The sequence below is a fragment of the Salvelinus alpinus genome, chromosome 10, assembly GCF_045679555.1.
Source record: "Salvelinus alpinus chromosome 10, SLU_Salpinus.1, whole genome shotgun sequence".
Taxonomy (NCBI): Eukaryota; Metazoa; Chordata; class Actinopteri; order Salmoniformes; family Salmonidae; genus Salvelinus; species Salvelinus alpinus.
In genome coordinates this window covers 56,085,947-56,109,028 of record NC_092095.1, presented here as the reverse complement: position 1 = coordinate 56,109,028, position 23,082 = coordinate 56,085,947, and the positions used below count along the sequence as shown (strand labels likewise).

Sequence of the window (23,082 nt, the reverse complement as noted above, 5' to 3'; positions counted from 1 at the left end):
AAATAAAATAGTGCTTGGCAACTCCCATTCCAGAACACATGGCAAGAAAACTATACTCCATTCTCCATGTTCAGAAAGAAAGTAAATAAATGCCAGTGTGAAAGAACTTCACAACACGGAACTGTTTTGACCACTCCTGGCTTCCTCTTTCTGATGAGGTCACTTCCTCTATGAGTAGCACTCTTCTGTTGGGTGCCAACACATCAACATCTTGTAGTTTCTCTCTCTTTTATGCCCACTCTTAGTCTCTCCCCCTCTATACATATACCATTTAGCAGATGCTTTTTCTCCAAAGAGTCAATCTCTCGTTCACTCTCTCCCTCTTTAACCATAGCCAGCTGGGGTAGAGGGAGCTGAGCTGACACAGCAAAATACCTAAATAGTGAAAGCTACTTAGGGTTGCAAGTTAGGCTTAGAGAGGCTAAATGGAATGGATTACTCAAGTTTGAATGAAAACATCAAAGGCAGGCTTTCAAAGCAGACAACTTATCCTTTCTGTGTCAACCTTTACCTACCAACTAATACTACCAAATATACCACCACTCCTACTTGGCTAGAAAGAAATGTGTTTAAATTGATGCCACATGTTGAGTCAATCTGATTGGATCGACGCTGCCGCCACTTACCAGCACTTCCTTCTGAGCCTCCTCCTGGTTGGCTCGCCTCTCCTCTAGTTGACGGCTGACTTCCTGGAGGCAGGCCCTCTGAGAGGTCACTTCCTGCTGGAGGCGTTCTATTTCCTCTTGGAGTCTGCACTCCTTCTTCCGCAAGGCCTCGCGTTCTGACGAAAGTTCTGCCTTCGCCGTCTCGACAGCCACCACGGTCTGTAGAAGGGCTTCAGTCTCTTTCTCCCGCTCTTCAACCCTTGATTTTAGCTCCAGGACCAGGGAGTCTAGCTGAGTTTTCTCCCCTCGCAGGGAGTTAGTCTCCTGGGCAAGAGCCTGCCAGCGACCACTCTGCTCCACAGCTGCATCCCTCTCCTCCTCCAGCCCTTCTTTCCTGGCTCTCACCTCTTCAAGTTCAGACTCTTTTAGATTGAGTTCTCTCTTTACCTCATCCCCTCTCTCCCGCTCTTCCCTGAGCCTCCTCCCCAGCTCCTCCCCCTGTCCTCTGTACTCTTCCTCCTGAGAGAGCAGCAGTCTCTCCATCGCCTCCTTCTCTCCCACCGTCACCTCCAGCTGCCCCTGCAGGGCCTCCACACGAGAATGGAGAGAACGAGAATGAGAAGAGGAGTGGAGGCGACGCATCTCCTGCTTAAGACTGTCGCCCTCTCCTCCTCTCGGTCCTCCTCTCTCTGGTTGGGGGTAGTTGGCAGGTTCCGGGCTGGGAGCAGGCGAAGGGTTAACACTGTCGCCCTCTTGTGATAGGTCGCTGACCTCGTGGTAGGCGGGGCCAAGGGTGTTTAGCTCCGCCTGTAGCGTGCTGATGACCTCGTGAAGCCGCTCCTCCTCTTCCTGCTTGTCCTGACGCACCCTGATGACGTCACAGCGGAGGTGCTCCACCTGGGAGCGGAGGTCTTCAAGTTCTGTCTGGAAGGCCTGTAGAGAGACCGGGAGAATGGCTTCCAGTTCAGGCAAAAAATTATGACAGTTCCATTGTGTGTGTACTACATTGAGGTCACAGTAGTTTGAATTCTGAGAGATTATGTCATTATATAACAGGGCTGGATTATGGAGGTCTGTGTGTGTATGGGTGGGTGTGTGTGTACCGTGATGTCCCTGGCTGTGTCCAGCTCCAGTTCCAGCTTGTGTATCTCCTGGGTCAGGTGGTCTATCTCGTCATTCTTCTCCTCTAACAGAGCAGATGGGAGACTCTCCTCCTCTTTCTCCTCTCCTATCTCTCTCTCCTCCAGGCGAAAGGTAAGGGCTGAAACTGTCTCCTAAACAGAGAGACACAGGGATGAGATTTAGAACACAGTAGGACAATCATTGTTGGCGTAAGAGAGGACTAACAAGTACTAGCATGACTGAAAATTGTAGCAGACCCACTTGGAGAGAAGCGACTTGGTCGTGAAGCTGGGTGATGGTATCCGTGTTCTGATTGGTCAGGAGCTCCAGCTGGAGTGTGAGGTGTTTTAACTCCGCCTCTTTTATGGTCAGGTCTCTCTGAGTCTCCTCCATTTGACCAACCAACACACACACCTAGAACACACACGTTAAAAAATTAATACAACCAAGCAAACTAATCTTTTCTGGCCAAAGATCTCTATACACTAGCCAGCAGGTAGCAGTTAAGCTCTGTTAGGCCTTTCACTAAAGCAGGTGTTGGAAGAGGTTGGAAACACACACCTGTTGCTCCTTGTCCTGCAGGTCTTGCTGTGCGGTGTCCAACGTGTCTCGGAGAAGCTGGATGGGGTCGGGGGTGCTAGCATTGTCACGGTAACAGTGACGGGTCTCGTCCAGTTTAGACTGCAGCGCTGAAATCTGGAGACGATTTGACAACTGCTGCTGCTGCAATGACTCCTTATCCTGGAGGGGGAGAGAGTAATTTAGTGTGTGTGTGTGTGAGAGAGAGAGAGAGTGAGTGATAGAGAGTTTACCTGTGTGAGCTCCTCTTCTCTCTGCCGAGTTCTGTGCAGCTCCTGCTCCAGTTGACTGACAGCTCTGCTGCTCTCGGAGCTGCTTAGCAACGCCTGTTCCAGCTCCCTAATTCGCCCAGCCAGCTTGTCAATCTCCTCATTGCGCTCAGCAACCTCGAGCTGGACCTGTTGATTGGCTGCCAGCAGGGAGGTGTGGTCTTCTGTCTTGTCCCTGATGAGGGCTTGAAGGCTCTCCACCTGAGAAAGAAACACAGGGGGTTAATGTCAGTTGCCAGGGGTACTATGGGGTTTCCCATGTTAAGCTGTACGACAGGTTTACTAAAGCCATTCCGGGTCTGCAGCCACTACAACTACTGAAGCCATGAGACAGAGCAGCAACACACAGCACAGAGGGATGGAAGGGAAAGGAGGATGATAGAGCGAGATGGAGAAAAGGGGGATGGAGAGATGAAAAGGAGAGACGCGGCGGCGCTCTAACGGCAGATGTATCTTCAATGATTATGTATCAGTTATTCACGCAGGTGTGATCACAACACACACGCGGTGGGGGCATGCAGAGGAGTCAAGGTGTAGCTTTAGGAGTCACTGGGGAGATTCCATACCTGCAGAACCAAGTCCTCAATCTAGACCATTCCATGAAATAAAACAAAACAAACAGTCAGCAACAGGTCCATTCAGGAGCAGGAACTCAAACATTAGAAACATTAAATATCTATAATGCCTAAACATCAGATATTGTCTTGACTAAACACTGCAGTATTAAAGACTTAACACACGACAATACACAAAGGTAAGGATGTGTGTGTGTGTGTCTTACCCGCTGGCCCTTGCTGGCCCCAGCAGTGTGTCTGGCTGGCTGTCTGAGCTGAGCCTCCAGATTTCTGATCTCCTGTTGGAAATCATCCCTCTCATGCTCCCGCTCCACTGCCTGCTCCTGGAGACACACAGAGATAAACTTGAGTGTGTGCAAGTGTGTGTTTTACACATCCATACATTTCAGCACAGCGTGACACTTACGTCTATAAACTGCCTGTTGTGTTTGAGCTGTTTCTCGAGGGCCTGGACGCGCTGCTGGAGGTCCTCTGATTGAGCCCTGTGCTGCTGCTCCGCCGTGAGGCCCTGGTTCTCCTGTTCCTCTAGCTCGGTCTCCAGAGCCCTGAGGCGCAGAGACAGTGAGCTGCGGTCTTTCTCCGCCTGCCGCTGCACACACAGCCTCTCCTGGGCCAGACGATCTGCCTCAACGAGGAGTCCTTTAGACACACACAACACAGGTGGTTAGGAACACACACAATCCTTCCAAACATTCACTTTCTATAGATAAGGTTAAGTATAGAATTGGTCAGAAAAAAAGAAGAAGAAAAAAACATGGCCACAAGTCATAGCAAACAAATACAACCACACACAAAAACATTCTGCTTAAATCGACACACACTAATCCCCATGCCATGGACTCTGTATAAGAAATGAGACGGGGCAGTTTTTAAAACGCACAAACAGACACACACAGGACTCTGAGCGACAAACCTGTGTCCCCCTCTATACTCTGACAGGACCCTACAGGAAGAACAGACAACTAAGAACAGGACTTAACGTGTACACATAACATATGCAACATAATCAATCCCAGTTAAGCTTAAACCACAATTTCTCTCATCTATCCCCTTCCTCACCCTTTTCTCGCTCTCCCAGTCCGGCCGTGAGATGGACCTTCTGGCGCTGGAGGAGACTGTGCTCCTCGCTGAGCTCCTGCAACTGCACCCTGAGGTCCTCCAGCTCAGAGGTGAGGGCTTCCTTCTGGTGCAGCTGCGCCCGGAGGCCCTCCAGCTCCTCAACAAGCCGTTCTTCCTGAGCCTCCTTTTGTTGTAGAGATTCTTCCAGAGTAGCCTTCTCAGCCACATAGCCCTCCAACAGACCTACACACACACACACAAAGACAGGATACACACACAGATACATGAATATCACACTTTTTACAAACAAAGATTCTAAAAACACATGGAGAGACACAGTATCTCTACAGACCCTCGGCCTTGTGGAGCTCCAGCTGGAGCTTGCTCTTTAGCCCCGCTTCCTGGTCCAGCTGATCCAATACGAGCTGGTGTTGGAGCAGCATCTGGGAGGAGTCTGAACGGCCCTGGGAAAATCTCTCCTCCAGAGACAGATGGACAGAACAAGACTCCTCCAACTAGAGAGAGACCAAAAAAAAGAGAGAGCGAGACAGAGAGGAACACAAAGATCAGTGGCTGAGCTTCATGCAAATTCAATGCATAGAATGTTGTGTTGACCCCCCACTAACCTCTCAAGCGTTCACTGCATGCCGACAAGCTAGTGTGTGTGTGTGTGTGTGTTACCTGTGTGCTAGCGCGTGTGAGGAGCTGCAGGAGTGTGTCCACAGAGTGGCGTAGTTGGCTGCAGGCTCCCAGGGCTGCTTCCTCTCCCAGGGCTGCTTCCTCTCCCAGGGCTGCTTCCTCTCCCAGGGCTGCTTCCTCTCCCAGGGCTGCTTCCTCTCCTCCAGAGTTTGTTTGGGACTCTGTCAGTAGAAGGCTCGCACACACACGCTGAGAGAGATCTAGATCGCCTGTCGACATGTCTGCGACAGAAAGAGGAGACAGGTCAGGTATTACACACACAGTTATCAGTCCTTTCTTCCCAAGTGTGTACTTGTTCACTTCCTGTCATAAATGTATCAAGGACACGGGTCCAGTTGTTAGATTCCACCCACCTGTCTCCTGATTGGTTGTTTCCTCTCCTGGCCTCTCACCCTGATCATGACCTCTGACCCCGACACAGGCGTTGACCCGGCGGCCAATTAGCTCCTCCATTGCCATGGTGCTCAGAACCACCTCAATCAGAACCTTCTTTAGCCTCTCATTGGCTGACTGGAGAGTGTGCCTAGAGATCAAAGTGAAACGAGACCAACAAAATCACCCCAAAATTTCTTTAACTCGAAAGCATTTATTTTATTTTAAATGAAGCATACACTCTAGCTGATCATTGTCAGGCCTACATTCATCCAGACAGCCTCACCTCTCCTCCTTGGCAGTGTGTAGGTCCTCAGTAAGCATGTTGAGGAGGTTGCCTCCCTCCTGACTCTCTCGTTCTCGCCGTTGGAGGAGTGTATCCAGGGTCTCCATCTCTGACCTCTTCCCCTCCAACTCCCCCTGTAGATTACCCACCTCCGCTCGCAGCTGGAGAGAGAGAGCGGTGTCATAGCACAGCAGTACCAATACAGAAGACAGACAGAGACACAGACAAAGACAGACACACACCTCCGTGTGCAGCTGAGAGCCAGAGAGAAAAGAAACCAGAGACAGGAAACCAGTCATCACTAGACGTGATCCAAGAATTGTCCTCCCAGTCATAGATACCACAGTTGCATTCAACATCACACTCCCTTTACATAACAGGACCAAAAGCAGAACCATGTGTCTTGTAATGTCCAATCAGAGAACGAGAAATGGACAGTTTCCATTTTCAGTCAGCATTAGTTTCAGATTTGCCTGTTTAGCCTTCCAGGAAGCACTCTCACACACAAACGTAGAGACACACAAACAATGGTGTAATCCTGCGTGCTTGGCAGGCAGCAGCTCTCTGCTTCAACACAAACATTTAGTGGGAGTGAGTTGAAATCTGAACTCCCTCCACCTCCCATTTCTTCCCTCTCCCCCTGTCCCTCTCAATCCCTTTACCACTCCAAAGCTTTTACTTGGCTCCTCTCTCCATCTCTTCCGCAGTCTCACTCGTGCTCTTACAATTTCTTCCCTCTCTTTCTCCCTCCGTCTAACCACCAACACTAGTTGCCTTAGCAACAGTCCCCCCCATATCCCTAAGGGGGGGTAGTTGTTGGAGCACAAATACCCCACACTACCTGATCCATGGAAACAAACACTATTAAAAAACACATCCACACCCCTGGTGGGGGGGGGTTAAAATAGCATTGGCATAGAATGGATCGTCTGTGAATAAGGTTGGATAGAAAGCAGAACTGTCAGTCATGGTTAGCTTGGGAACTCTGCCGTGATGAACATACTGGGAGGAATGGATGGATGAATAGATGAATGAAAATCATTTTAGAATAAACAAATGGACCAATGTGCATGTAACTGAAATGCCATTATGCATGATGAGAGATTAGAGATTTACATCCAGACAGCAGAGTGTGTGCACGCCAGACAGCACACACACGGGATTAGTATTGAGATTAATGAGGAAGATAATCCCTTTAGAAGAGCCACAGGGCTGTGAGAGTGTGTTTCTAGACGTTAAGAGTGATAAAAAAAACATCCTCTTTTTATTCTCCTCCTGCAAGTCTCCCACCACAATCATCCTCTTCCCTCTGTCTCCTCTACTCTTATATATCACCATCTTCTCTCCCATTTTCCTGTTCTCTCCACTCTTTCTCCCTTTGTGCTCCCCTCCCTCGGTCAGTTGATAGTTGGGCTTGTCTGGTCTTGCCCCCAGAATTAATTTCATACTAACAGTGTGGTTGGAAATCCCACTCTTCGCTCATGCTGGCGCTCCACGCGCACCATGTCCTTTCCTACCGCTAAAAACAGCTCTGGCGCACCATGTCCTTTCCTACCGCTAAAACCAGCTCTGGCGCACCATGTCCTTTCCTACCGCTAAAAACAGCTCTGGCGCACCATGTCATTTCCTACCGCTAAAAACAGCTCTGGCGCACCATGTCATTTCCTACCGCTAAAACCAGCTATGGGCACCATGTCCTTTCCTACCGCTAAAACCAGCTCTGGCGCACCATGTCCTTTCCTACCGCTAAAAACAGCTCTGGCGCACCATGTCCTTTCCTACCGCTAAAACCAGCTCTGGCGCACCATGTCCTTTCCTACCGCTAAAAACAGCTCTGGCGCACCATGTCCTTTCCTACCGCTAAAACCAGCTCTGGCGCACCATGTCCTTTCCTACCGCTAAAAACAGCTCTGGCGCACCATGTCCTTTCCTACCGCTAAAAACAGCTCTGGCGCACCATGTCCTTTCCTACCGCTAAAACCAGCTATGGGCACCATGTCCTTTCCTACCGCTAAAACCAGCTCTGGCGCACCATGTCCTTTCCTACCGCTAAAACTAGCTCTGGCGCACCATGTCCTTTCCTACCGCTAAAAACAGCTCTGGCGCGCCATGTCATTTCCTACCGCTAAAAACCGCTCTGGCGCACCATGTCCTTTCCTACCGCTAAAAACCTCACCATGTCCTTTCCTACCGCTAAAAACAGCTCTGGCGCACCATGTCCTTTCCTACCGCTAAAAACCGCTCTGGCGCACCATGTCCTTTCCTACCGCTAAAACCAGCTATGGGCACCATGTCCTTTCCTACCGCTAAAACCAGCTCTGGCGCACCATGTCCTTTCCTACCGCTAAAAACAGCTCTGGCGCACCATGTCCTTTCCTACCGCTAAAAACAGCTCTGGCGCACCATGTCCTTTCCTACCGCTAAAACCAGCTATGGGCACCATGTCCTTTCCTACCGCTAAAACCAGCTCTGGCGCACCATGTCCTTTCCTACCGCTAAAACCAGCTCTGGCGCATCATGTCCTTTCCTACCGCTAAAAACAGCTCTGGCGCGCCATGTCATTTCCTACCGCTAAAAACAGCTCTGGCGCACCATGTCCTTTCCTACCGCTAAAAACAGCTCTGGCGCACCATGTCCTTTCCTACCGCTAAAAACAGCTCTGGCGCGCCATGTCATTTCCTACCGCTAAAAACAGCTCTGGCGCACCATGTCCTTTCCTACCGCTAAAAACAGCTCTGGCGCATCATGTCCTTTCCTACCGCTAAAAACCGCACCATGTCCTTTCCTACCGCTAAAAACAGCTCTGGCGCACCATGTCCTTTCCTACCGCTAAAAACCGCTCTGGCGCACCATGTCCTTTCCTACCGCTAAAAACAGCTCTGGCGCACCATGTCCTTTCCTACCGCTAAAACCAGCTCTGGCGCATCATGTTCTTTCCTACCGCTAAAAACAGCTCTGGCGCATCATGTCATTTCCTACCGCTAAAAACAGCTCTGGCGCACCATGTCCTTTCCTACCGCTAAAAACAGCTCTGGCGCATCATGTCCTTTCCTACCGCTAAAAACCGCACCATGTCCTTTCCTACCGCTAAAAACAGCTCTGGCGCACCATGTCCTTTCCTACCGCTAAAAACCGCTCTGGCGCACCATGTCCTTTCCTACCGCTAAAAACAGCTCTGGCGCACCATGTCCTTTCCTACCGCTAAAACCAGCTCTGGCGCATCATGTCCTTTCCTACCGCTAAAACCAGCTCTGGCGCATCATGTCCTTTCCTACCGCTAAAACCAGCTCTGGCGCATCATGTCCTTTCCTACCGCTAAAACCAGCTCTGGCGCATCATGTCATTTCCTACCGCTAAAAACAGCTCTGGCGCACCATGTCCTTTCCTACCGCTAAAAACCGCTCTGGCGCACCATGTCCTTTCCTACCGCTAAAAACCGCTCTGGCGCACCATGTCCTTTCCTACCGCTAAAAACAGCTCTGGCGCACCATGTCCTTTCCTACCGCTAAAAACAGCTCTGGCGCATCATGTCATTTCCTACCGCTAAAAACAGCTCTGGCGCACCATGTCCTTTCCTACCGCTAAAAACAGCTCTGGCGCATCATGTCCTTTCCTACCGCTAAAAACCGCACCATGTCCTTTCCTACCGCTAAAAACAGCTCTGGCGCACCATGTCCTTTCCTACCGCTAAAAACCGCTCTGGCGCACCATGTCCTTTCCTACCGCTAAAAACAGCTCTGGCGCACCATGTCCTTTCCTACCGCTAAAAACCGCTCTGGCACACCATGTCCTTTCGAAAGATTTTAAGGCAAAATAACCCAATCAAAACAAAGCTCTTTGAACGTGGGAATATGCCAGGCATATTGGGACAAAATCAATTATGATCGATTGTATGATTAATAAAACGTTTAAGAAATCCGATTCTTTGTTTATAAATACTTTGCTACAATGACACTTCGATATCTACCCACCTACATTATTCTTTTAGCATGTGCACGTAGTAAGTATACCATCATGCTTTCTCAGATTCTACAATGACTCTTTATTTGTGGACACTAACGTTACATCACCGCACTCCCCTCTATTGCTCCTCATCTTTAGAAGTCACCTTGATTTTGCACCTGTGTGTTTTATCAGTTTGTTTCTGAAAATATTCAGCAAACAGACAGTAGCTAAAGCAAGGGGCTATAGCTGCACACAAGTAGACTACAAATGCATGCCAGGCCGGGCATGTCCTGAGCTGGTGAAGTAAGCGCTACTGGAGTGAAGTTGGAGCGGGCGAGAAGGCCGAAGCTCCAGCCTTTGGGAATCTTGCTCCGCGCTCCAGTCATAATGGGCACGCTCACATACTCTGGTGTGTGTGGTGTGGGTTACCTGTGACACCACGGTGTCCAGCTGTAGCAGTTGTGCAGTGAGCTGGCTCATCTTGTCGGTGTAGCTTTGTTCCTTCTGCTCGTGCTCAGACATGAAGCTCTGCCTCTGTTCTGCTAGCTCCGCCTCCTTCTGCTCCTCAAACTCCACCTTCAGAGGAAAGAGATGCTGGTAATGCTGTCCAGACCGCCAGCACTTCTGTTCTAGAACTTGTTCTAAAACTCACACCAAGGTCATTGGGTAAAAGCTCTCCCTTTTCCAACATTCAATGTTAAAACTGCAACCAAAAACTCCCAAGCTGATTCAGACTGACTGACTAACAGACTAATAGCTCTCGCTTAGCCCAAATGCATTTGTTTTTTTTAAGTGTACAAAATAAAACCTTCTGTATCTGAGGATCAAAAGCTAAAATCCATCCCATTTAGCCACTGTTCACGTGACAGTAACACACACCCACAGAAATATATGGATACCACCGATACAAAACACACACACCGTCCTATATGAAGAAAGAATTATGATGGTTGTGTAAATCTCATGGGACACTGGCCAAACATGGGCTAACCCTAGTCTTGCTGGGGTGTACATGCATACATGCGTGCACACACAGAGAGAGACAGACCTCCAAAATCCAGCCCCATTATATAACGTAATCTGTCAGAATTCAGTTTCTCAGTGATCTACACATGGAGCACAATGGCAGACTACTGTGACATCGAGACAGGGAAAGGGGATAACTAGTCAGATTGATTATCATTATAATCACAACTGAATGCGTTCAACCCAAATGTATCCTAAAAGACACCCACCACTGTTACATATGTTCCTGTATAGCTCATTGCAATGTTTAAGGCTGATGAAGACCTCACGCCGTTTTCCCCACCCTCTCTCTTCCTCTTTGGATTTGGTGGCTTCAAGCAATACGATGAATATTTCCTCTAGCCTATCAGACAGCAAGTTCATTCCTCCACCTCCTCTCACCTTCAGTTGGATGATGTTGTGCTGAAGTCTCCCCTCTGCTTGGGCCTTCAGAAGCTCAACCTCTTCCAGGAAGTGCAGCCGTTGCCGTGACGATGACTCCTCCAGCTCCTGACGACACGCCTGTAGCGCTCTCGCAGACGCACTCTTTCGCTCCTACACACACACACAATGACCCCTCGTCTAATACAGTGTGTGAACGCACAATGAGAGAGTAATCCCTTCGCTTTCATATGCCATTAAAGACACAGTCAGCATTAAGACTACTGAGAAGGGGAATGGGATGTTCTGGGATGGTGTGTAAGTGTGTCAGACCTGAAGCTGCTGCTGGTGCTGTGTGTTGAGTTGCTGTGTCTCTGAGGTGTAGGTGCGTGTGAGCTCCTCTAAGGCGGTACAGTGCTGTTGCGCCAACTCCAAGACCTTGGGACAGACACAACCAGATCAAACACACCTGAATGGATGGACAGATGCTCAGATTAATGGATAGACCAACCAAGAGATGAGGGATGAGTACTTTTTTCCTGAGGGCCTCCAGAGCCATGTGGTGCTCAGCTTCTAAGGCCTCTCTCTGGACAGACAACTGAGCTTCTAAGGCCTCTTTCTGGATTGTCAACTCATTCTGAGAGAGAGAGAGCAAGAAAGAGAGAACAGAACTGTCTAATGAATATACAAGACCATTTTTTTTACTGTTGTGAATTTGCATCTTTCCTTGACATCAAATGACCACTTGTCTCACCTGGTGGGTGTGGCTGAGCTCTGTTGCCATGGCGCTAAACTTCTCCATGTGAAGCTGAGCCAGCTTCTTCCTCAGCTCCTCCATGACGGACTGCTGCTCCAACCCATCACGCGCCACTTTCTGGTTAAGCCTTGACCTTTCACACTCCACTTCCTGCATATGCTCCGCCTCAAGCGCAGACTTCTGATCGCGCAGAGTCTGAGATATGGGAACATTAAGATAAAATAGATGTGAAATGTAGAATATAGATATACAAGATTTAAAACAGTGTGTGTGTGTGTGTGTGTGTGTGTGTGTGTGTTCTCACCTGGATCTCCCTCAGGTACGTGGTCTCCAGTGTGTCCATATTACCCAGCATCCTCTTCTCAAGCTCCTCCCTCTCTTCCTGATGCCAGTGTTCTAACTCCGCCTCCTGTGCCTCTAGCTGAGCCTGATTGGTTTCCTGCAGGAGATCGAGCTCTGCTTTGCGTTTTGATTCAAGGCTGGTTTCCAAGACAACAAGCTCCTCCTTGTGTTTTGTTGCCATCTCTGTTGCCATTGCTTTGAGCTCAGCCTTGTGATTGGCCAACAAGGACTCCAGTTCTGCTTTGTGATTGGTTCGTAGTGTGTCCATGTCCTTCGTGTGGTTGGTCAGTAGCGTGGTTTTCAGGAGTTCCATGGCGGCCATGTGTTCCTTACTCAGCTCCCCGAGAGAAACCTCACCCTGCTGGGCCAGACGTTGCTCCAACTCCCCTCTCTCCTCCTGGAACCTACACACATGCAGAACAGGTCAGCCAGATTCATTTCAAGACGAAAGGACAGATACAGAGCGTTAACTCGCTCTGTGAATGCATTCGTTTACTATGGGCAAACTCTCACTAGCATTACCCTCCAGACCCCCCCAGTCTCTTTGGGTGTTTTACCACAGCCAGGCCTCACCTGTCCTGGGCTTGGCATAGCCTCTGGTCTCCCTGCTCCTGAAGCAGAGCGGTCAGCTCCTCGACCTCAGCAGCCATGGTGGACTTGGCCCTGGCCAGCTCAGCTTCGTACTGGGACTCTAGTCTCTGTCTCACTGCCACCGCCTGGGGGTCTAGGGGAGAGACATGTGAGACACAAAGGGCAAAGACCATACAGAAGTGACAGGAGAATAAGGGAGTTGTTGAACTACATGAAACCTTTTCATGTACTTACTCTGGTCGTTGTCCAGTGAGGCTTGTAGACTTATGAGCGCCGCTCTCGCCTCCTCAATCCCTTTCTCCAGAGCTCTCCTTTCCTCCGCCATCCCTCTCTCCAGCTCCTCTCTCAGGGCAGAGACCCGTGCCTTCCCCTCCTCCTGGAGCTCCTGTCTGAGCCTCTGCACCTCTTCCACTCTCCTCAGGGTCATCTCCTCCATCACTCGCTCCCTCTCCTCCTTACGTTCCTCTGCTAGTTTCACACCCAGCTCCTCAGCAACGCTCTGCTTCAGCTAAAAACATCCAGGTCAACATACGGTCATTCAGGGTCAAAATTCATTACGCTGTCACACAATAATGTATGTACAGTTGAAGTCGGAAGTTTACATACTCTTAGGTTGGAGTCGTTAAAACTCATTTTTCAACCACTCCACACATTTTCTGTTAACAAATTATAGTTTTGGCAAGTCGGTTAGGACATCTTAGTGCATGACAAGTCATTTTTCCAACAATTGTTTACAGACAGATTATTTCACTTATAATTCACTGTATCACAATTCCAGTGGGTCAGAAGTTTACATACACTAAGTTGACAGTGCTATAAACAGCTTGGAAAATTCCAGAAAATGATATGATGGCTTTAGAAGCTTCTGATAGGCTAATTGACAATCATTTGAGTGAATTGGAGGTGTACCTGTGGATGTATTTCAAGGCCTACACCTTCAAATTCAGTGCCTCCTTGCTTAACATGAAGGGAAAATCAAAAGAAACCAGCCCCCCAAAAATGTAGACCTCCACAAGTCTGGTTCATCCTTGGGAGCAATTTCCAAACGCCTGACGGTACCACGTTCATCTGTACAAACAATAGTGCGCAAGTATAAACACCATGGGACCATGCAGTCATCATACCGCTCAGGAAGGAGACGCGTTCTGTCTCCTAGAGATGAACGTACTTTGGTGCGAAAAGTGCAAATCAATCCCAGAACAACAGCAAAGGACTTGTGAAGATGCTGGAGGAAACAGGTGCAAAAGTATCTATATCCACATTAAAACAAGTCCTATATCGACATAACCTGAAAGGCCGCTCAGCAAGGAACAAGCCACTGCTTCAAAACCACCATAAAAAAGCCAGACTACGGTTTGCAACTGCACATGGGGACAAAGATTGTACTTTTTGGAGAAATGTCCTCTGGTCTGATGAAACAAAAATATAACTGTTTGGACATAATGACCATCGTTATGTTTGGAGGAAAAGGGTTATTCGGCTTGCAAGCCGAAGAACACCATCCCAACCGTGAAGCACGGGGGTGGCAGCATCATGTTGTGGGGGTGCTTTGCTGCAGGAGGGACTGGTGCACTTCACAAATTAGATGGCATCATGAGGAAGGAAAATATGTGGCTATATTGAAGCAACATCTCAAGACATCAGTCAGGAAGTTAAAGCTTGGTCGCAAATGGGTCTTCCAAATGGACAATGACCCCAAGCATACTTCCAAAGTTGTGCCAAAATGGCTTAAGGACAACAAAGTCAAGGTATTGGAGGCCATCACAAAGCCTTGAGCTCAATCCCATACAAAATGTGTGTGCAGAACTGAAAAAGCGTGTGAGCAAGGAGGCCCACAAACCTGACTCAGTTACACCAGCTCTGTCAGGAGGAATGGGCCAAAATTCACCCAACTTATTGTGGGAAGCTTGTAGAAGGCTACCCGAAACGTTTGACCCAAGTTAAACAATTTAAAGGCAATGCTACTAAATACTAATTGAGTGTATGTAAACTTCTGACCCACTGGGAATGCGATGAACAAATTAAAAGCTGAAATAAATCATTCTCTCTACTATTATTCTGACATTTTACATTCTTAAAATAAAGTGGTGATCCTAACTGACCTAAGACGGAATTTTTACTAGGATTAAATGTCAGGAATTGTGAAAAACTGAGTTTAAATGTATTTAGCTAAGGTGTATGTAAACTTTCGACTTCAACTGTATGTACTTGCTGTGAGTCTGTGTTCCTCCAGTGTGTATGTGTGTGTGTGTGTATTTTCAGTGTGTGTGTACCTTTATAGTGTGTGAGCGTAGCTCCATGTTGTGTGTGTCTGCCACGGCAGCCAGTTGTGACTCCAGGTTCTGGATCATGGTCGTTCTGGTCTGCAGCTCCTCAGAGTGACACCACATCCTATGCTCCACCTCCACCTGTTCACATCACATTAGCAAACCTACTCCCACTGGAAACTTAACAGAACTTCGATTCACAGAATCTAATTCATTCACTATCATCATTCATACCTCCACCTGTCTGGCAGCCTCCAGACGCACTCTCGTCAGCTCTGTGTGGAATAGATTAGAGTAAAAGGATAAATTGAGGGAAAGAGAAAGAATATTCCAATTGTGTGTGTGTGTGTGTGTGTGTGTGTGTGTGTGTGTGTGTGTGTGTCCGTATACCTCTGACATGGCTGTCTGACAGTTTAGCGCGGAGTTGTTCCATCTCGAGGGCGTGGCGAGTCTTCAGCTCCTGCAGGTCGCCATAGTAACGATCAGTCAGGTCCAAACGCACCTTGAGAGAAAACGAAAGAGTGAGGGAAAGACTAGGCCTGATCATAGGTGAGACTGCGCCTGTGTGTGTGCGTGCGCTGCGTTTACGCTAGGAAAATGTGGCGCCGGACATTTGACCGGCAGCATTTTAATTTACCGGACATTTATTACATTTGCCGGACCAATATGCATTGTGTGCGTAACCTGATTAGGGCGTCCACCCACAGTGCTCTGAATTCCAGAAATCCCATTTAGACTCGAGGACGCAATGGCTTGTGTCCTTAACGAATTTCGATGCGCAGTTTGAAGATGTTGGAATCACTGTCCACATGTATCTTTCCTCAGCCAAGTGGAGTAACGTACAGCAAAATCACAAGCCTACGTCAATTTACTATTTCACATAGAAGAAAAGTTTGTTCTGTGCAAGAAAGAAATAGCCAACCCCAGACAGACTCTGGGACAGTTGTGGGTTGATAAATACCAAATTCATACAACCAGTAGGCCTAGGATACATCCCAAAAAACGTTCAAAAGAAAATGAGGCTCATGCGACAGATCAGAACATTTCGCTTAAAATGTTGATCAACTATTATTTCTATACATTCTACACACAGCAATGCGCACAAGGCAGTAGGCTACGCGCGAATATTCATTCCATAATGCAGTTAGCGGAAAACACTTGTCAAAAGGGCACCGCACAAGCCAGTGATTTCAAGAGATGAAAATATCCGTTAGAAACGTAGAAAGAGGGGAGATCTAAAGATGCAACAACTAGCATGGGTTGCTAATATGACTAGGATTGTGCCTTTTGGCTACTGGACAATGAAAGTTGATTTGAAATACCAACATAAGAGAAAGAGGCTTCTGGTTTCAATGGCATATGGAAGTCTTTATAAAATAATTGCATGCACATTTGGTTGGATTTTGGCTATGCTAACTTGAAGCAAGGTAAGACATGCCTAATAATATGTAGTTTCAAACAATTAAGTATGTTTTCAAAATGCATACTGCCTCCAGCACATCTCAAAGTGGTGTGTGACGCACTGAAGCCTGCCTAGTTGCCTAGGCACTTGAAATGGTGAATGGGAAGCGTGCTTCAACTACCAGATGAGAAATAACAAGCTATTTTTAAATCGTGGCCATCAAAACTGCATTAAGAACTGTTGCGCAATGATTGGGTTTATAAAAGCACGTTTCACTCTAGCAGCAATAAACGAGCTGTTTGATGATCTGTAGCAGCAGCTCTCGAGCTACATCGACAGATGTTTCAATCAATGAATACCGGCATTTGGCCTATGGGATTTAATTATTTCTCCCGGACAATTGGCCGGGGCGAATTTTATATATGTGCTTATCATTATTTTTTGGGGGGCCAAAAGCTGGCTATTACCGGTTAACGGTAAAACCCTGGTGTGTGTGTGCGTACCTGTAGCAGCTCCTCTCTGTAGGACAGGGCCATAGAGGACCGTAGGTTAGACAGTTCCTGAGTGTGTCTCTCCTCCAACTGGATACGCAGCTGGTCAAACGCCTCCTGGTGTTTCTCCAGTTTCAGTGTGATCTCAGCCAGAGCATCGTTCTTCTCCTCCTCCCCTCTCCCTTCAGACAGGAAACTACACACACAACAGCAGTCAGTGAGATGGCCCACCACTGGCCCAGGCTTATAGATTGTGTGTAATTGGCGGCTGGTGGGCAGATTAGCCGAGAGAGGCCTACGAACATTAGCATACCTAGCATCCTGGGTCTTGAGTACAGAGTCCTCCAGGGCTCCCTCCACCAGTCTCAGCTGCAGCAGGGCTATCTCCTCTCGGTAGCTCTCCTCTGCTACTCGCAGACGCTGCTCAAAGTACCTGACCGGGTACACATTAATGGGGTGTAAGTATGTGTTCACTTGCATGGGTTTACATTGGTGTGTGTTCACTTGTATACCTTGTGCATGTACCTACCTATACAGGTGTGTGTAGATCACATTCAGCTGCATAGGTGTGTGTGTGTGCGTGTACCTCCTCAGGTTCTCCAGCTCGACCTCGTTCTGCTCATTGATCTCCCGCCTCTGCTCGTTAAACTCCACCTTCAGACGCTCGATGTCATCCACCCGCGACGAACGAGCTAACAGCTGCTCCTTCAACTCTGGAGAGCGAGGCGAAGGAAAATGAGAGATGGATAAAGAGAAGATACCTGAAATTTGGTTGGTTGACCAATCAAACCAATTTGCACTACTTAACAAATTATGTTCTAGCATAGGTCCAGTGTGTGTGTGTGTGTATACTCACCTCCCAGTTCCTGGCGGCTGGTCCTCATGTTGTCTAGTTGAGCCCAGAGCTGAGAGACCTCCTGGTCACAAGTCTGTCTCAGAGTCACCTGCTCCCCATGCAGACGACACACCTAGAGGAAGGAGCGAGAGGGAGAGAGAGTGTGTTTCGGAAAGGCACCATCCAAAGCATAAAGCAAATCTCAGAAACAGGAGTGTATGTGTGTGTTCACCTCCTGCTGTAGCTGCCGTGTTTTCTCCTCTCTCTCCTGCAGCACCACTTGATGTCTGGACACCAGATCCTCTACTGCACCTGGAGAGTAGCAGTAACACATTCATAACATCCTTATCAGGTGTTTAGAACATCCTTACAATATATGGACAAACTCAATAACAGTTATTAGTTGACTCACGGGCAGCAGCGTCCCTGTCGGTCCAGGCCTGGTTCAGCTCCCCCTCCAGCCTCTGGAGCTCTTCCAGGCTAGCCTGGGCCTCAGACAGATCTGCCCCAGTCTGGGTGAAGGCTGCCTGGGTAGAGGAGAGTGATACCCGAGCCTCTGACAGCTGTGTCTGGAGCTCTAACTGGGGCTTCTCTGACTCCTGCTGCCACCGGGACCTCAAGGCCACTATTTCTGTAGCCTGCCGCTCCTCCATAGACACTCTCTCCTGGGAGAGACAACTCTCACACTCCTGCCTCAGAGCATCTACACACACAAGGACAAACATGGTCACCAATGACAGTTTACTCGATCAGGTCAGATGAAGGTCCATTTGTTAAACAAAGCTATGCATTGGAGCATCTGAGTGATAAGGCTCTATTCTACTACCATCATCCTCACCCATGTTCCTCTGATACTCCTGCTGCTCTCGCTGGATCCTCTCCTCACACTCAGCTCTCAGCCTCTCCACCTCAAACTGCTGTCTGGCCTGCAGCACGGCCCTCTCCTGGGCCCACTTCTCCCTGAGGGAAGCCTGGAGCTCGCTTAGAGAGGCCTCCCGCTCCCGCTGCAGGTTGGCCTGGGAGAGCTCTAGCTGGGTCGTTTGGTGGTTGGTCAGACTCAGACGCAGCGCCTCCAGCTCCAGGGCCTGTTGGCTCTATAGAGCGATAGATAAAAGAGAGAGGTAGGAAGGGGACAGGGTTTACATTAGGAAAATGTGACGCCGGACATTTGAAGGAAGTATTTTAATTTAACGGACACATGAGAAATTTACTTGACCCATATGCATTGGGTGCGCAACCTAATTTAGGCGTACACCCACGGTGCTCAGAATGACAGAAAACACATTTAGATTATGGTTATTCATTTTAAAGATCGCTCTGCCATTTCCTGGTTGCTAAAATTAAAATAGTTTGCTTCATTTCAGTTTATGTAACAAAGCAAGTAAAGTGTAGAGCATCATCGTACCATCTAAACCACTGAAATATCTGAATGGGAAGCATAGAAATACCGCACATAAAACACCTCTACCACTTCTTAGACTTGCTTTCAACGACAATGACAGATCTCTAACACACATTTCTATGAGAATTTGGTCGGGTCTCCCAAAAAGTGACATGTTGCAGCTTTAACAGAACATGCAACTTGAGGATGCAACGACATGCATCCTTACCCAAAACCGATGACCACTTTGGAGATGTTAGATTACCTGCCACAATTACTTTTCCTCAGCCAACAAGACAAGTAACGAAGAACAAAATCACTAGCGTATGTCAATCTTGACCATAAAAGTTAAGATATTCTATTGGTCAGCTAGTCGTTCTGTGGGAGAAAGAAATAGACTATACCAAGCAGACTGGGACAGTTGTGGGATGATAGATCCCAAATTCATACAACCAGTAGGCTAAGCAATATAAAAATATATATATTTTTTTAAAGCAATGAGGTCAATGCAATAGATCTAAAGATTTAGCGTAACATTTGAATAAACGTATTTATTCTAATTATTAGTGCAGGAACGCACCAAAGCAGTAGGCTACGCATGTCAGTTCCATAATGCAAATTAGCAGGAGAACGGTTGTCAAAAGCACACCGCACATGCAAACAGTTTCATTTGACAGATGAAAATATCTGTTCAAAATTTACAAAGAGGGGAGATCTAAAGATGCAGGAACTAGCATGGGTTGCTAATATGACTAGGATTGTGCCTTTGGCTACTGGACAATGACATAAAGTTGATTTGAGAACCAATAGAACATGTAAAAAATAAACAGGCTTCTGGTTTCAATGGAATATGGAAGTCTTCGTAAAATAATGGCCTCCACGTTTCTATGGTCGGATTCTGCTTTGAAGCAATGCAAGACATGCCTCATAATATGAAGTAAAACGTTCAGGTTTCAAACTACTAACTATATTTTCCCCAAATGCATACTGCCTCCAGCTCATTGTAAAGTGGAGTGTGACGGATTGAAGCCTGCCTACTATTGTACTTGAATGGCGAATGGGAAGCGAGCTTCAATTACCAGTTGAGAAATTAAAATAGTAGCTCTTTTTAAAATCGTGGCCTTCAAAACGTTTAACACACGATGATTGTGCTTATAAAAGCATGTTTCACTCCAGCAGGAAGGAATGAGCTGTTTGAGGACCTGTAGCAGCAGCTCTCGCCACTGACAGATTTCCCGCTCATATTAGATTCTGTATCTGTATGCTGTGCGTGTGTGATAAGCATAACAACCAACGAAAATACACGGGCTAATTGAATTTCACTAAATAGTCTGGTATTTCCATCAATGAATATGGTAAAAATAATTATTTTGCAATGGGATTATTATTTATTTTTTGGGACAACTGGACGGCTATTACCGGCTAACGGAAAACCTGGTAGGGGTGGTTGTGTGTGTGTGTGTGTCTGTGTCTAGTTGTCTGTGTACCTATGTCTAGTTGTGTGTGTACCTGTATCTGCAGTAGTTCTGCTTGGTGGGCTGCCTCCATGCTCTCCCTCTGTTCCCCTGATAGCTCTGCCTTCAAACGGCTAAGCTCCTCCCTCTGCTGTGACATCATCTCCAACAACATCCTCTGGTGTTCTCTCTCGTTCACCTGGAGACAGAAAACGAGAGAGAGAGAGAGGGTGGATGACAAGCAGCACACAGGTATGTGTATAGGTTGTTGTAGTGTGTGTGTGTGTGTGTGTGTGTGTGTGTGTGTGTGTGTGTGTGTGTGTGTGTGTGTGTGTGTGTGTGTGTGTGTGTGTGTGTGTGTGTGTGTGTGTGTGTACCTCTTTGATAAGGCTGATCTGTCTCTTCTGCTCCTCCTCCAGACTGTGTCTCTGCTCACAAAGCTCTCTCTCCAGACGGCTGCTCAACTCAGACACCTCCTCCTGGTGTTTCTCCTGCAGCTCCTGCACATCCTCACTGTGAGATCTTCTCAGTCTCTCTGTGGCCTCCTCCACAGACCGCATCTGCTGCTCCAGGAGCGCTTTCACCTCCTGCTCCCTCTCTCTCCGCTGCTCCTCCAGCAGGCGTCTCACCCCCTGCACCTCCTCGTCCTTCTCCTGCCTCTCCACCTCCCACTTCTCCCTCTCCTCCTCCACCTGAAAAAGAGAATTCATATCATGTCTGTTCAGTACTTCCTGAACAGGTTCAAATACATATCATAGTCTAATCATCATCCTCCTCCTCACAACCATCCTCCTCCTCCTCACCTCTTCCTCCTTGGTTCGGAGCTGTCTCTGGAACTCCTCCAGCTCCTCCGCCATCACCTTCTCCATCCTCCGCGTGGTTCTGTCCATCTCCTCCTCTCTCCTTCTGCCCTCCTCCCTCTCTCTCGCTCCCTGGCCCTGCAGCTCCTCCAGGTTCCACAGATTCTGTCTCAGACACAGCAACTCAGACTCTACCCCAGTTTTCTCCCTCTCAGTCTGCTCTATCCTCCTCTCCCTGTCCTCCGCCTCCTGCCTCGCTGTCTCCGCCTCCTTCTGGACTCTGTCCATCTCTTTCTGAGCGGTGTCAAGCTCCAGGGTTTTCTGACCGAGGAGGGCGGTGGTGGTTTTGTGCCTGGATTTAGTTTCTTCCAGCAGGGCTAGAAGCTGGTCACGATGGGTCTGGAGAGGAGGCGAGGTTATTAGCTTGGACCCAATTAGAACCAATCAAATCCATTAGAGGGAGAGAAGAACACTGGGATTAGCTAGTGGAAGATGAGGAGAAACAAGAGTGAGAGGGAGGAAGAGGGGAGGAGAGGGAGGAAGAGGAAAAAGTGAAAAAGAAACAGGGAGAAGTAGTGCGGGAGGAAAAAGAACGCTCCTAGCTACCTGTAGTGACTGTAGCTGTCGTCCAAACAGAGCATGGACTTCAGAGGAGACAGAGTCTCCTGCCTGTTTCACCTCCTGCAGAGAGGAGACCAGCTGCTCCTGCTGCCTCAACCTGGAGAGGAGGACACCCTTCTCCTCCTCCACCTCCCCCTCTTTCTCCTTGTTGCCTCCTTTCTCAAACCGGACAGAGGAGAGCAGCTCCTCCTGCTGTTTTAGACGAGCGAGGAGGAGAGATTTCTCCGCTTTTAGCTGTTCCATCACTCGTTCCTGGCTGGGGAGGGTACCTCCCTCCTTCTCTAGGAGAGGAGAGGAGTTGAGTCTCTCCATCTCTTTCTCTCTCTCCTCCATTAAGGTGCAGAGTCTGTTCTTCAGATTGTCCTCCTCGTGTGCTTTCAGGCTGACCTCCTCCTCAGCTCTCCTCCTCTTCTCTCGCTCCTCCTCAAGCTCCCAGTGCGCATCCTGCAGCTCCTCGGAGACCTGGGCCCACCTACACACACACCATGAACATGAGCTGTAAGTTCTCCAACACAAAGATATGGTAGACAGGTACACACTAACACTCACCTGGCCCTGGCCTCCTCCAGCTCCTCAGCGCTCCTCCTCAACTCCTCCATCACCACCTCCTTCTCCCTCTCCCTCAGAGCCACCTCCTCGCTGAGGTCTCCACACTGCTGGATGAGCAGCTCCTTGCCCAGGTCTGAGACCTCCTGACTCTCCGACGTCTCACGGAGTCTCTCAGAGGTCTCGCTGGCGTCTCGAGAGACAGAGAGGGGGTCGTTCTGCCACTGGGAGACGAAAGAGGGCAAGGTTTCGTTCTCAGGGTCAGGGTGGGGGGACTGTGCAGTGGATTGTGAGACAGAAAAGTGAGTCTGTTCTTCCTGCGAAAAGGACAGCTGGGATTGGTCACCACCGCTGATGATGTCACTGTCCAGCTCAAACCTGTGGTGGGATGGAGGGAGAGAGGGACGAGAGGACTAAAATGAGAGAGATTAGGAGATGTGATTTGTATGGGGGGGAAATCCACCATAAGGGCAAAAACACACATACAGTAATTTCCCTCTGACCTGTAGTTGCCAGAGTTGTCCAGCAGGTTGTGCTCTTCCAGAAGGCTGCACTCCTCCAGAGTTTCATCGGCCCAGGACAAGTGTGTGTGTGAGGGGAGGGCCGAGGACAGGTAGCACTCCGACAGCGGGGTGCCATCAGTGGGGAGGGACAGGTCCAGAAGGCACTCCTCTCTCTCCTCCTCCACACTAGCCTTT

General features: G+C 48.5%; 1 protein-coding gene across 4 annotated transcripts in view; it reads right to left on the bottom strand.

Moving 5' to 3' along the window:
* The window catches only part of LOC139532302 (pericentrin-like), a 39,744-nt gene that overhangs the window by 6,354 nt on the left and 10,308 nt on the right, over nt 1-23,082 (bottom strand). For 2 of the 4 annotated variants that reach the window (XM_071329739.1, XM_071329741.1), the window contains exons 5-41: nt 22,888-23,082; nt 22,388-22,762; nt 21,824-22,310; nt 21,221-21,640; nt 20,795-21,109; nt 20,473-20,616; nt 18,421-18,676; nt 17,995-18,285; nt 17,815-17,894; nt 17,604-17,715; nt 17,334-17,460; nt 17,061-17,180; nt 16,760-16,943; nt 15,245-15,356; nt 15,089-15,129; nt 14,861-14,995; nt 12,822-13,095; nt 12,570-12,720; nt 11,959-12,400; nt 11,652-11,849; nt 11,430-11,534; nt 11,231-11,335; nt 10,919-11,071; nt 9,941-10,087; nt 5,567-5,727; nt 5,262-5,431; nt 4,891-5,129; nt 4,562-4,724; nt 4,210-4,452; nt 3,557-3,789; nt 3,357-3,473; nt 3,142-3,162; nt 2,540-2,776; nt 2,289-2,468; nt 1,989-2,141; nt 1,709-1,879; nt 627-1,538 (exon numbers count right to left, since the gene is read on the bottom strand). The exon at nt 22,888-23,082 is cut by the window's right edge and continues 584 nt beyond it. In XM_071329739.1, the coding sequence (XP_071185840.1) occupies nt 627-1,538; nt 1,709-1,879; nt 1,989-2,141; nt 2,289-2,468; nt 2,540-2,776; nt 3,142-3,162; nt 3,357-3,473; nt 3,557-3,789; nt 4,210-4,452; nt 4,562-4,724; nt 4,891-5,129; nt 5,262-5,431; nt 5,567-5,727; nt 9,941-10,087; nt 10,919-11,071; nt 11,231-11,335; nt 11,430-11,534; nt 11,652-11,849; nt 11,959-12,400; nt 12,570-12,720; nt 12,822-13,095; nt 14,861-14,995; nt 15,089-15,129; nt 15,245-15,356; nt 16,760-16,943; nt 17,061-17,180; nt 17,334-17,460; nt 17,604-17,715; nt 17,815-17,894; nt 17,995-18,285; nt 18,421-18,676; nt 20,473-20,616; nt 20,795-21,109; nt 21,221-21,640; nt 21,824-22,310; nt 22,388-22,762; nt 22,888-23,082 (7,969 nt within the window). The remainder of the gene's footprint in view (nt 1-626; nt 1,539-1,708; nt 1,880-1,988; nt 2,142-2,288; nt 2,469-2,539; nt 2,777-3,141; nt 3,163-3,356; nt 3,474-3,556; nt 3,790-4,209; nt 4,453-4,561; nt 4,725-4,890; nt 5,130-5,261; nt 5,432-5,566; nt 5,728-9,940; nt 10,088-10,918; nt 11,072-11,230; nt 11,336-11,429; nt 11,535-11,651; nt 11,850-11,958; nt 12,401-12,569; nt 12,721-12,821; nt 13,096-14,860; nt 14,996-15,088; nt 15,130-15,244; nt 15,357-16,759; nt 16,944-17,060; nt 17,181-17,333; nt 17,461-17,603; nt 17,716-17,814; nt 17,895-17,994; nt 18,286-18,420; nt 18,677-20,472; nt 20,617-20,794; nt 21,110-21,220; nt 21,641-21,823; nt 22,311-22,387; nt 22,763-22,887) is intronic. The other 2 variants (XM_071329740.1, XM_071329742.1) reach the window with 1 other exon arrangement.